The sequence below is a fragment of the Propithecus coquereli genome, unplaced genomic scaffold (genome assembly GCF_000956105.1).
Source record: "Propithecus coquereli isolate 6110/MARCELLA unplaced genomic scaffold, Pcoq_1.0 Scaffold63, whole genome shotgun sequence".
In the NCBI taxonomy this organism is placed as follows: Eukaryota; Metazoa; Chordata; class Mammalia; order Primates; family Indriidae; genus Propithecus; species Propithecus coquereli.
The window spans coordinates 4,956,848-4,969,306 of NW_012152285.1; the positions used below are offsets into that span (position 1 = coordinate 4,956,848).

Here is a 12,459-nt window from a genome sequence, read left to right on the forward strand (position 1 = left end):
TTTTTTTTTTTATTTTACCAGTCTAAAAACTATCTTTATTTACCAATGATTACTAAAGTCATGTGAAGTTGAAAAGTATTTGGGCTAGTTCTTTCATTTATGAGAGCTCATATTTTAAAGTTAATTTGGTACTACATGTAGACAATTGATAAACATGTATAGCCATATATATGGATGTAGACATAACATACAACATTCACATGTACACACAAAGACTTAACAGTTTCAATTTTAGAATTTTAGCCACAAGTAAAACTTACTAGTTTAAAAGGACAATTGTATTTAAACTATGTCTTCATAAATGGAAAGTTTAAAGTTTATCTGCATCATTGGCCTCACTGGGTTTTAGAGAAAACAGGGTAGCAATTTATGTCTCAAAACACGGAGAGAGAAAGAAAGAGAGAGAGAATCTAAGAAGAGGTTTTAAGAAGAGGTTTGTGTATCTTAGAGGGAAAAAAATGGATGCTGAAGTAACTAGGTGGCCTCTTGTTTCCAATTGGACCACTGAGATTTAGGGCAGAGCCCACATTGAATCTCAGGTCACTAAAAGAGAAAGACATCATGGGACCACCATGGGACCAAGCCACACAATGCTTTTACAATACACTTCCTCACAAAGACATTTCTCTAAGTGTTTAAACCACATCATTTCTTATCTCAGGCCCAAAGAAAGAATAAGCCTCCTGTAGTGTATTCAGTTGCCTCTAATATTGTCTTTCTTGCCTAGTCATGACACACACCAAGGTTAAATTCTTTTATAATATAATCTCTGGTACACCCAAAAGCCAAAGAGGTAATGGGATACAAAAGAGAGCAGTTTTATACCTAAGAGCAATCTGTTCATGACTCTTTAGACTCCACAAGGAAAAAAGAAACCCCCAATGGTTCAATAAATTGCAAAAGTCACCCAAATATCAAACCAAAACACTCACCCCCTGACTGGAAACCAAATGCAGGCCACTGCAGTGAATGCGCAGAATTTCAACCTCTGGGCCACAAGGAAGACTGGCCTTTGTTGCTATTCTCCTAGGGATAATTATTCCTGCAGGGACAGTGGAAAAAGGATTTTATCTTTGTTTTAGGTCAGATTTTTGCTCTTTAATTTTATCAAGAGAATTTTGAACACTAACCATGACACTATTATGTGTCTTTCTTTTAATTTAATTTTTCCATCAATACAAATAAGGCAATTATGTAAAATAAGAGACCTCTAAAATCTATTTTTTTTTCATTTAAGAGTCTTTCTAATTTAAACGAACCATCTTTTGGCCATTAATTTTCAATGATGTACTTATTCCAAAGTGACTTAATCCAGTAGCCTCTTCGGAGAAGGAGCAATCGCAAAGATCCCCTCATGCTCTGAGAAATAAGGTAAGATAGCAACAGTGACTGAGATAGCAAAAGCCTCTTATGAATGGGACTTCTTATGACAAATACTCCCAAGAACTTGCTGCATTCAGAACAAGAATAGCAAAATCCCGGGTGCCCTGCCATTTTCATGCTAACCACTGAACGTAATCCAAAAATTACATCCCCGCTGGAGAGTGGAGACCAAGAGAGGTGCTTCCACGTGGTCACAAGACAAGCTCCCAAGGACATAAAACAAAATGAGAGGAAGCTATCTGGTACCTTTCTTTATGATGGAACAACACAGAAAGACAGAACAAAGGAAAATACTTTCTGGGAGGAAAGGGATCAAACAATATGAGTTCCTATCACAAAGTGCCAAAAGTATGCCAGAGTCACTGCACCAAGACTAGTCACACAAATCCTTTTTCTACCATGAATCATAACCTTGTAAACAGTGATCTTTACCTTCTGTTCAACTGGATTATACAGAGAGAGAAAGGCCAGGAGCCTGGCTGGTAAGAATTTCTCACCGCTTTTGCTGGGTTCTGTTTACTGCAGCTTTCTAGAACAGAGAGGCTTTGTTGACCCTGCTCAGGCACCAAACTGTAGGGAACAAAGGCCCCTAAAGGTTTGCTGAAAAATCACTGACATGAGGCAGGTTGATTAATAAGAGAAAAGACGTACAAATTTAGTTAACGTATACACATGAGCCTTTAGAATGGAGACCCAAAGATACAGGAGAAATTGTCAATTTTTATGCTTAGGTTCAACAAAGCATGAACAGCCATGTAGAAAAATGATTGAACAAAAAGGATTTGATCTGATGCTAACAGACCGAGTGGGGAAACACAGCAAGGCTGTTTGTCTAGATTTTTCTTGGCATCTCTGTGCGGCGTTCCTTCCTTCTGAGTATGTCTCCCACAGGTGAATTTATTGGACGAAACTATTTTTTTACAAAATATTTTTGGAAGTCTCTCATATCCTGAGGTCTCAGAAACCTCTGCATCAGAATCTCCTAGAGATTTTATCAAACATGCAATTGCCTGGGCTCCACCCTAGACTGATGATCAGATTGGTGGGAGTGCTTTTTCACATTCTCCCAAACTGTACTTTCAGAGTCATGGATTTGAATGATGTACTGTGGCTGAGCCACCACTGGTCTCAAGCTTTAAATTTTCTTTTCCTCCTCTTGATGATTACAATCAGTTTCACTTTCTAGTTTCCTTTCCCTTCCCTAAAGGCAATTACTCAAAACAGGGAGATACATTCCCCACTCCACCTCCCCTTTATACTGTTCTTTTCCCATTTACTTAGGCAGACAGAAAGCTTTCTGAAGAGCAAATCAGCCTGGTGCCCAGCTTTTCAGAAGAGCAGAGAACAGACTGCAGACATGAGTCAGTGAAATGAGAATGCATAAGCACCCTTGTTCTGGAATGCAAACTGTAAGCTGGGGAGCTTCTTACAGTGCTGGCGAGTTCCTGAATTGTCCTGGTGCTTATGGATTCCACATGCCTTTACCAGTTTGGGTCTTTATCAGTTGTTTGGGTTTTACTGTTTGGGGGTTTTTTCATTAATAATTTCTGTGGCTTTTTCTAGTGTACACACTCAGGCTCCTGAAGTTTCTAGAACTGTTCCCTGGGTGCAACGAGTAGCTAGGAAGAGAGGGGGCCTTGGCAAGAGTGTTACATCCACTCAAGCACAGACTTTGCTGATTCAAAGCTAGACCTAAGGGAATTACTCTTTATGGGCTTTTCTGTTGCTGTCGTTTTATTTGAAAGAACTAAGTCAGAGGATTTTTCCTTGTAATTTTAAAAGTAAACATTTATTCTCAGCAGATATTATGAAAGATGAAACCAACACTGCAAACCCAACTCACATAGTGGGGAATTTTGTCCTGAAATGTTTGATCACTTTAAAGTGGGAAGTGGAAGAAATAATTCTTACAGTGGGTGTTTTTTTTTTTCCATTTCTTATATAAAAACAAAATCCAAAGCTTAGCATTTATGGTTATTGCTGCATGGAATGCTGACTAGCAGCAGAAAATAATTTCTCCTCAAAAACATAGTGACCTAATCTCTGATCTAATACTGGTCTAATTTCTAATGATGGAAAGCAGATCACTGCTGCCTGGAGGTGGAGGGGATTGAGTAGGAAAGCTTACAAATGAATCTTTTGGGATGATAGCAATATTCTAGTTGTGGTTACGTAGGTATAAGCATTTGTCAAAACTCATCAAACTGTACACTTAAAATGAATGTGTTTTATTGTATATAAAGTGTAATCTCAGTAAACTTGATTTTTAAAAATACATACAGACCTGCTAGAGTTCTGGCATAGGATAGCGTAGCAGGGAGAACTAAGACAAAAAGATGCCTTTCCCACCAAACACCTGTGGGGAAGGATTGAGGGGGCGATTGCTGGGGAGGCAGGAAAGGGAAACTGGCTGCTCTGCCGTCGGCCCTAAGGACTTGTGAATGCTCTGCAAAGTCATATTTGGGGATGGGATGGGAAAGAGGAATTCACTGCCAAATACCTCAGGTTACTCTTTTGTATAGAATAGGTTTCTGGTCAAGAGTGATGTTAATTCTCTCTGCATGAGTAGGTTGACCAGAAAGCCAGGCCCTGACCAGCACCTTCGTAGTCGGCCTGCATGAGGGACCTTGCAGTGTTCCATGTTCAGGTGTGTCTGGAGCCACTGGATGAAAGTGAAAGTGGCTCCCTCCAGGGCATCGTTTCTATAATGTGGGTGGAGAAAAAAGGAAATTCATCCCAGAGCACTTTAAGGATGAGGAAATGAGGCTCAGTGATGTGACTCAAGAAATATCCTAGAGCTCAGCAAAGAGATCACCGAAATCCGGGTGTCCTGTGTGTGTTTTTTCCCCCCTTCATTCAAGATTGTCTGACTCACTGTTTTATTCACTCCCCCAGGTAAAAGGGAAGTTGATGTTTAAAATATCTCTAGACCAGCACTTCTCAAAATGTGGTAGAGGGATTCCTGCCACTGAATTCTAGAGCACTTGTCAAAACACCGGGTTTCTAGCTCAATCCAGATTCACTGCACCAGAATCTCTTAAACCAGGCTGTCAACCTAAAATAATCAAAAGGCTCAGCATCCAGTTGAAAGAGTTTATTCCAGAGCAAAGTGTGATGGCATCGGACAGGGGAGTAGAGCCACAGTGAAGAATGGTGATCAGTGCTTCTGTGTGGGGAAAAATGAGGACCATTTACACAGGCAAAGATGGATGTGCTGAACAGAATTACATTTTCCATAGAAAGGCTAATGTACAGACAGAATTTGATTGGCTGCTATCGATTACACTCTAAGGGGGTTGCCTGACATTCTATTGTAAACAGGTAACCATCACGAGGGTCTCTATCTCCAACATTATTTAGTCTAGGTTTGAATAACAAACAGGGAGTCTGGTTAGTGTATAACATCCCAGCACAAAGGTCAGAAAGCAACAGTCATGTACCAGAGAAGAAAAACAGTCATGCTAATGTGAGTCAGCTTTTAGCATTTTAACTTTCCCCCTTGGCACACTAAATTTGGAAGGTCCTGAAATTTTATTTTCTCTGTACAGTGTCTTTTTACAATCTCTCAAACCACAGTTTCCAAAGATATCTGGGACATATTCCCAGTGAGGGTGAGCTCAGTGCTCACACATTCAGTTTCAGTTTCTCCAGAGCAGGAATCCTGATAGCCTCCCGTCAGTTTCACTTTCCTTTCTCCTTTCATAAAAGCACAGACCTGCCAGGTAGCACCCTGGGTGGAAGCCTCTTCAGCATTTGCTCGGGATCAAGGAGCTGAACATAACATCAGCCTGGACACCAGCTTTTCCAAATTGCAGGGAAACAGCCATCATGAGGTAAAGCGTAAAGGGTCCCTGCTTCTCTGATAGGAAATTGAAAATTTCTCACAGATCTTGTTCTTGCAGACAGCTTCCTGAATTGTGCTGTTTTTAGTGTTTGCTTAGAGATTAAATATGTATTGAACTAATTCAATCATAAATCTACCTTGCCAATTCATGCATTTTTATTTCTGTGGCTCTGTCTGATTTACAGAGTCAGGCAGCCTAAGGACATTGAGGAAAGTGAGAGCTGGGAGCTGGGCAGGTGACAGGGGCTTATTGAGAGAGCCTCCAGGGAACACACGCTCGGATCCTTTCAGGCCGAGGCCTGGAGAACAGTTACTAATGGTCTTGGTTCCTCCATTGTTTCTTGTATTTAAAAAGACTAAATCAGAGGTTTGTGGATTTTGTTGTAGTTATTTTAAAAACATGCTTGTGTCTCAGCAAACATGCTAAGGATGAATTCAGCACTGCAAAACTCCAATTCATGGTGAGGTCACTTTTACATTGAAATGTGCTTTTTCAGAATTGGGGGATATGTCTACCTGAGTTGTCCTCTTACTGACCTGCTAGACCTCCCACGTGCACTATGAGCAGGGAAAGCATTGCAGTCTCTTAGACTGTCCTGCAGAACAGCTGGACCACAATCAACCTGAGTGCTCCATTAGAATACAAATTACTGGGTCCTGCATGCTGATATTCTGATTAAGTAGAACAGAAATAAGGTACAGAAAACAATACATAGTTAAAGAGGACAGCAGGTACTTCATAGGCACACCGAAGTTTGAGAAGTCCTGGCTTATAGAAGAGATGTTCATCTCCAAATCCCCTCTTCCTTAAATGTATACAAGGCTTCCTACATTGTATGTGTGTAAATGTGAGGGAGAAAGCCCAAGTAGGTAGGAGGAGGGAGGGGTGGGAAGGATGTTAACATAAAGCAAAGCTTTCCTGTGTACGGGGTATTTTAGGGATGGGAAACTGGTCATTGGAATCACTGCCAAAAAGTGATGTCTTCCTAGAGCCTTGCTACGCAGTGTGGTCCGAGTCTGAGATCCCCTGGGAAGTTGTTAGAAAGGTAGCGTCCTAGCCCATCTGAATCCAGATCTGCAATTTAACAAGATCCCCAGGTGATTGGGTCCACACGCACACTAAAGTTTAAGAAGTACGGCTCTGGAGAGTTCCTTGGCTCACTTTTTGAAGTGATGGGCTCCTTGGATTGTGCCTGTTCTGATCGACTTATTCAGCATGGTTGTGCCTGTCCCTTCACCTAGCCGGCTGGAGTGTAACCAGAACATCTGTGGTACAAGCTACCTCAGAGGTTTCCCTCAAAACCCCCACTCTCACATTTCAAGAGGGCCTCTTTCTGAAAACTTCAAAGTTCCACTCTAGGAATGGCTTTGACTGGACCCTGGAAGGAGATGTGGCATCTACCCTGGGGTCTGTGGGCAGTGCCAACAGGCTGTGATGGTCCAGGTAGGTGAGCAGGAGAAGGATGAACAACTAAATAGGTTGATCCCGGGAATTTTCTAAGAACTAGCAGTGCTAGCTTTACCTGTTTGGTCACCAAATCATGGCTGTAGCCTGAGGCCATGGGAAATCTCCATCTGAGCCCAAGGGAATCCCACCTCCCCAAGGTGTTCCATTAGATGCAGACTATTCAGGTGGGATGGGCATTCTGCTCCCCACCTTTCACCTGAACCTAGACATTACTTATCAAGTGACTGCAGCCAACATCCCACCTTCTTGTTTATATTACCTTAAATATCTGAGTTTAATTACTGTTAACTGATTTATGTATACATATAAGGAGACTGTAGAGTAATTTTCAAAAGCACATGTGAGATAAATTAGTAAGTGAGAAAACCTTGGCAAATGGAGTTTTTATTTTAAGAAAGGCAATAGTATTTCAATGCAAGCCTCCTGAACGCTGGCTCTGGGATTCATGCTGTTTTGTTTTGTTTTGTTTTGAGTCCAGATCTCAGGACATCCAGTCCAACATACTTTGTTCCAAACTGTACTACAAGGAGAGATCACGTGTCAAATACCTCATCAAATTGGTGACCTTAGGGAGGAAGGCTTAGGAAAAATCAAGGGACCTGAATTTCGATTTTCAATAGGTTTTATAATCATAAAGTGACATGCATAGTTGGCTATCTTCCTGAATGAACTGTTCAAAGTCATCATTAAATGTCTTAGCATGGCCAACTCTGGCATTGGTAACGTGGTGGTAGGGATGGAATTTCCCTGAGAGTTCCATACCCAAGGCTCATTCACAGGTCTGGGAATACTGTTGCTTTCCTGTTTGCCCTACACTTTCTTGAGCAATCAATATCCTCTGAAGCTGTTACCTCACAGGACAGGAATACGTTTCATCTTGGAGGGAGAATTTTTATCAGTAGGGGCTGAAAATTTAGTTTGGTAAGACCCCTCTGACACATTGAAATGTCAAAGCCCGCCCCTCTCTTCTCAAAAAGAAAGATAGTATCATCAAGCCTGCAAAATGGTTTCTGGTTTTGTTAAGGCAAATACATCCTAAGTCACCCGTCATTCTGCAGGTCTCCTGGATACTCCCTATCCACCCTTAGAGTGAGTTTTCAACTACTATTTTCAGGCACCTATATGCACCTATAAATCTGCAGACACGTTCTATTGATTGGAAACTCACCTTTTCTTTCCTCCCTCTAAACTTCCTAATGCATCCATCAGCAGCTTTAACTTATGTTAAGTGGTCATCTTCATAACTTACTCTTAGTGTTTAATTTTTATTCATTGCTAACTTGAGTTTTGACCTGTCGTCCTTCATACAGGGCAGCTAGAATCCCCAGATGAAGCCACACTGAAAAATCCTAGAATGGAGAGGGAAGATGTTGACACTGTTAGCCTCTCTGCCTAGGGCCCAAGAGAAGGGAAAAGACTGCCCATGAAAGAGGCACACACATAAAGATGATACCCGGATTATAGATGGCAACTTCCCCTCCTCACTCCCATTGCTTTGAGTTGATTCTACATCTCTCACTTTTAAGCATTTCACACACAATATTGGGTCAGAATGGTTTAGATCAGCATTACTGGAAAGTTCGACAGGAAGTAAATCAGAACATTTGCAACAGCAATGCGTGGGCCAGTAAATTGCAAATGAAGTCAGTGGTTCCTTGTAGAGTCAAACGTAATCAGTTTAAAGAACTTCCCTTTATTCTGATATTATATCCTTCTTACTTCTTCAGTGATAATACAAATGTTTCCTTTCCTTTCTATCTTTTAAAATAAAATGTTGGTAAGAATAGATGGTCAGTATCTTTTTAGGATCACTTTTCTTCCCATGTCATTGTATTGCCAAGTACATTGGCAGCCCTATTTGGTTCATAACTTTTTTTCCTGAAATCACACTAGTCAGTGAAATCCAAAAATATGGACAATACTGGGTTTAATGATTTCTGGAGGTTCTTTCCAATCTTATGGTGCCAAGACTCTACTGGTAAGAAAGCAGGAGCACAAACTCAGAGTTGGGAACACACACCCCAAGCCCCAGGCAAATGCAGATATGCGAACATACTTTGAAAACTCTTGCAACTTACTCAGCTAAATAAGGCCAGTGATCTTCCTTGGTATCTTTCAGCTACAAAATATAAATTTTTCAATTTCATTTGTTTGTTTCTTGCAACAAATTCATTCTCTCTGGGGATGTGGCCTGTGTGGTGGGGAGACTACTAGAGTCAGACTCAAGCTGAGCCTCCATGGTCTGTTTGTGAGTCTAGGGATATGGTGGTGAAGATGAAGGGGACAGGAGTAAATCACAGAAAACAATGGCAGACATCCCTGGGCTTTCATTTCTTCACATGGCTCCTAACAAGATTGGGCTTCTGGAGGCAGAGAAGGATGAAATATCTTTTATTTTTCTTAGTATCCCTAAAACAAAGTGACAAAAAGAAGTAGCCCAGTAAAGGGTCATTGCTACAGTCCCCAACTCCAGGGCTATGGCCGAGTATAAGTCCATGGAAAAATTGTCTTCTGTGAAACTTAGGAACAGGGCTGCACAGCAAGAGATGAGCAGCTGTGAGCAAGGAAGGCTTCATCTGTATTTGGACGGGGAGTCGATGCCACTCCCCATTATTCGCATCACCGCCTGAGCTTCCTCCACCCCCACCCCCGCCGTCCGTGGAAATGTTGTCTTCCATGAAACCAGCCCCTGGTGCCAAAAACATTGGCACTGCTGGGTCATTGCATAGCTAAGTGAACCTTGCACGGAATGTGTGAGGACAGAGACATGACATGGTAATTGAGCGGGACGAGAGAGATCCCCATACCCCCACTGCCACTTCCCCCTCTCATGCATCTGCCCTCACCACCTGCATATCTGCTTACACAGCACAAAGGATGTGCTTTGTGCTTGTCTGCACAGACTGTAGCTATAGAAAAGTGAATCTAGGAAGCGAGAGGAAAGTACCTCCTCTTCTGTCTGGGAAGACTTATGAATGAATATATATTAGAGAAACAGAACAAATAGGTTGTACAGAGAGTCCCCAACTTACAAAGGTTCGACTTACAATTTTTCAATTTTATGATGGTGCAAAAGTGATACATTCATTCTGTTTTTCACTTTCAGTACAGTATTCAGTAAATCACATGAGATATTCAACACTTTATTATAAAATAGGCTCTGTGATAGATGATTTCACTCAACTGTAGCCTAATGTAAGTGTAATGTAAGTGTTCTGAACACATTTAAAGGTAGGTTAGCCTAAGCTATGGTGTTTGGTAGGTTAAGTGTATTAAATGCATTTTTGACTTATGATATTTTCAACTTATGATAAGTTTATCAGGATGGAACTTCATCGTAAGTTGTAGCACACCTGTACATAAAGATATTTATTATGAGGAATTGGCTTATGTGATTATGGAGGCTGAAAAGTCCCATAATCTGTTGTCTGCAAGCTGGAGACCCAGGAAAGTCAGTCATGTAGTCCCAGTCCAGGTCCAAAGGCCAGAGAACCGGGAGAGTCAATGATGAAAATTCTAATCCAAGTCCAGTCCAAGGACAAGCAGACCAATGTCCCAGTTCAAGCAGTCAGGAAGAGAGAGAATTCTCCCTTCCTCTGCCTTTTTGTTCTAGTCAGGCCCTCAATGGCTTGGACAATACCTGCCCACATTGGGGAGAGCCATCTGCTCTACTCAGTCCACTAAGTCAAACACTAATCTCTTCCAGAAACATCCTCACACACACACACCCAGAAATAATGTTTAATCAAATATCTGTGCATCCCGTGGCCCCGTCAAGCTGACATATAAAATTAAAGATCACAGGGTGTAATGCTCAGCAGTGCACATCACAGTGACCATGTTTATTTTTTTCCACAGTGAGGTCACCACAAACTCCCTGGAGAAAATCCTTCCACAGCTGAAATGCCATTTCACCTGGAACTTGTTTAAGGAAGAAGGTGTCTCAGATGATCTAGAAGACAGAATATGTAACCAGATTGAATTTTTAAACACTGAGTTCAAAGCTACCATGTACAACTTGCTGGCCTACGTAAAGCACCACAAAGGCCAGAACAAAGCGGCCCTGGAATGCTTACGACACGCTGAAGAGTTGATCCAGCAAGAGCATGCTGACCAGGCTGAAATCAGAAGCCTGGTCACCTGGGGAAACTACGCCTGGGTGTACTATCACATGGGCCGGCTCTCCGAAGCTCAGATTTACGTAGACAAGGTGAAACAAACCTGTGAGAAGTTTTCAAATCCTTACAGCATTGAGAGTCCCGAGCTTGACTGTGAGGAAGGGTGGACACGGCTAAAGTGTGGAAGAAATGAAAGGGCAAAGGTGTGTTTTGAGAAGGCTCTGGAAGAAAAACCCAACGACCCAGAATTCTCCTCTGGACTGGCCATCGCGATGTACCATCTGGACAGTAACCCACAGAAACAGTTCTCTGCCGACGCTTTGAAGCAGGCTGTTGAGCTGAGTCCCGACAACCAGTATGTCAAAGTTCTCTTGGCCCTGGAACTGCAGAAGATGAATAAAGGCACTGAAGGGGAGCAATTGGTCAAAGAGGCCCTGGAGAAGGCTCCTTGCCAGACAGATGTCCTTCGCAGTGCAGCCAAATTTTACAGAAGAAAAGGTGACCTAGACAAAGCTATTGAATTGTTTCTAAAGGCCTTGGAATCCACACCCAACAATCGCTACCTCTGTCACCAGATTGGATGCTGCTACAGGGCAAAAGTCAGACAACTGCAAAATGCAGGAGAATCTGAAGCTAGTGGAAATAGAGAGAAGATTGAAGAACTGAAGCAATATGCTATGGACTATTCGAATAGAGCTCTTGAGAAGGGACTAAATCCTCTGAACGCATACTCCAATCTCCCCAAGCTCCTGGAAGCAGAAGAATGTTACCAGATAGTGTTCGGTAAGGAGCTCCCCAACGCTGAGAGGCAACCACTCCATCAACAGCACCATTGCAACGGTCAGGAGTATCACGGGAAGTCTGAAGACACTGCTATCGAGCATTGTTTAGAGGGTTTGTCCATAAGCAAAAATTCAACTGAGAAGGAAGAGATGAAACACCAGCCACAGAACACAGCTGGAAATCTGCTTCCACCAAATGCACCAAATTCTTGGTATCTTCGAGGATTAATTCACAAGCAGAATGGAGATCTGCAGCAAGCAGCCGAATGTTATGAGAAAGAGCTGGGCCGCCTGCTCAGGAACGCCCCTTCCGGCATAGGCAGCTTTTTCCTATCAGCTTCTGAGCTTGAAGATGGCAGTGAGGAGACGGGCCGGGGCGCAGTTGGGTCCAATCCCTGAGGGCTCCCCAGCTCCTGAACTGAGTCAGAGAGGAGAGAAACAGGGCATCACAAGGCCTGCGATGGTGGTTGTGAGGAACAGAAGAGTAGGAAGGCAGGGGGCCCCCACCTGGGGTTGTGGAGGGGCGTGGTCTTGCATGTTGCTCTGAGAGTTGTTTAGAGAGTTGTTTTCTCATGTTCTGTCTCCCCAGTTCATTCCAGCCACACAGTTATCTAATCAGGTCTTATGACTAGTCACTAGTAGCGACAGTGCTTCAGGCCTACGTGATGCCGATTAGTTCTCAGTTTGCGCTCAGTTCACCACATAACCCCCATTTCTGCCCTTCTTGCCGACGGCCATAAGTGGAGACCGCCTAGCTACAAAATCTTCCACCTTCACTCCCTCCATCTCATTTCCATCCAGCCTGCTGGGCCTGGAAGATTCACTTTTGACTAACCCTGCAATATCCCTTATGTCTTTCTTTTG

At 42.6% G+C, this 12,459-nt stretch overlaps 1 protein-coding gene across 1 annotated transcript; it reads left to right on the top strand.

Annotated features, from left to right (window-relative positions):
• The first annotated feature begins 5,078 nt into the window (after nt 1-5,078).
• IFIT3 (interferon-induced protein with tetratricopeptide repeats 3) lies at nt 5,079-12,459 on the top strand. Its single transcript, XM_012659760.1, has 2 exons — nt 5,079-5,216; nt 10,554-12,459. The coding sequence occupies exons 1-2, from the start codon at nt 5,212-5,214 to the stop codon at nt 11,992-11,994; spliced, it is 1,446 nt and encodes a 481-aa protein (XP_012515214.1). The 5' UTR covers nt 5,079-5,211; the 3' UTR covers nt 11,995-12,459.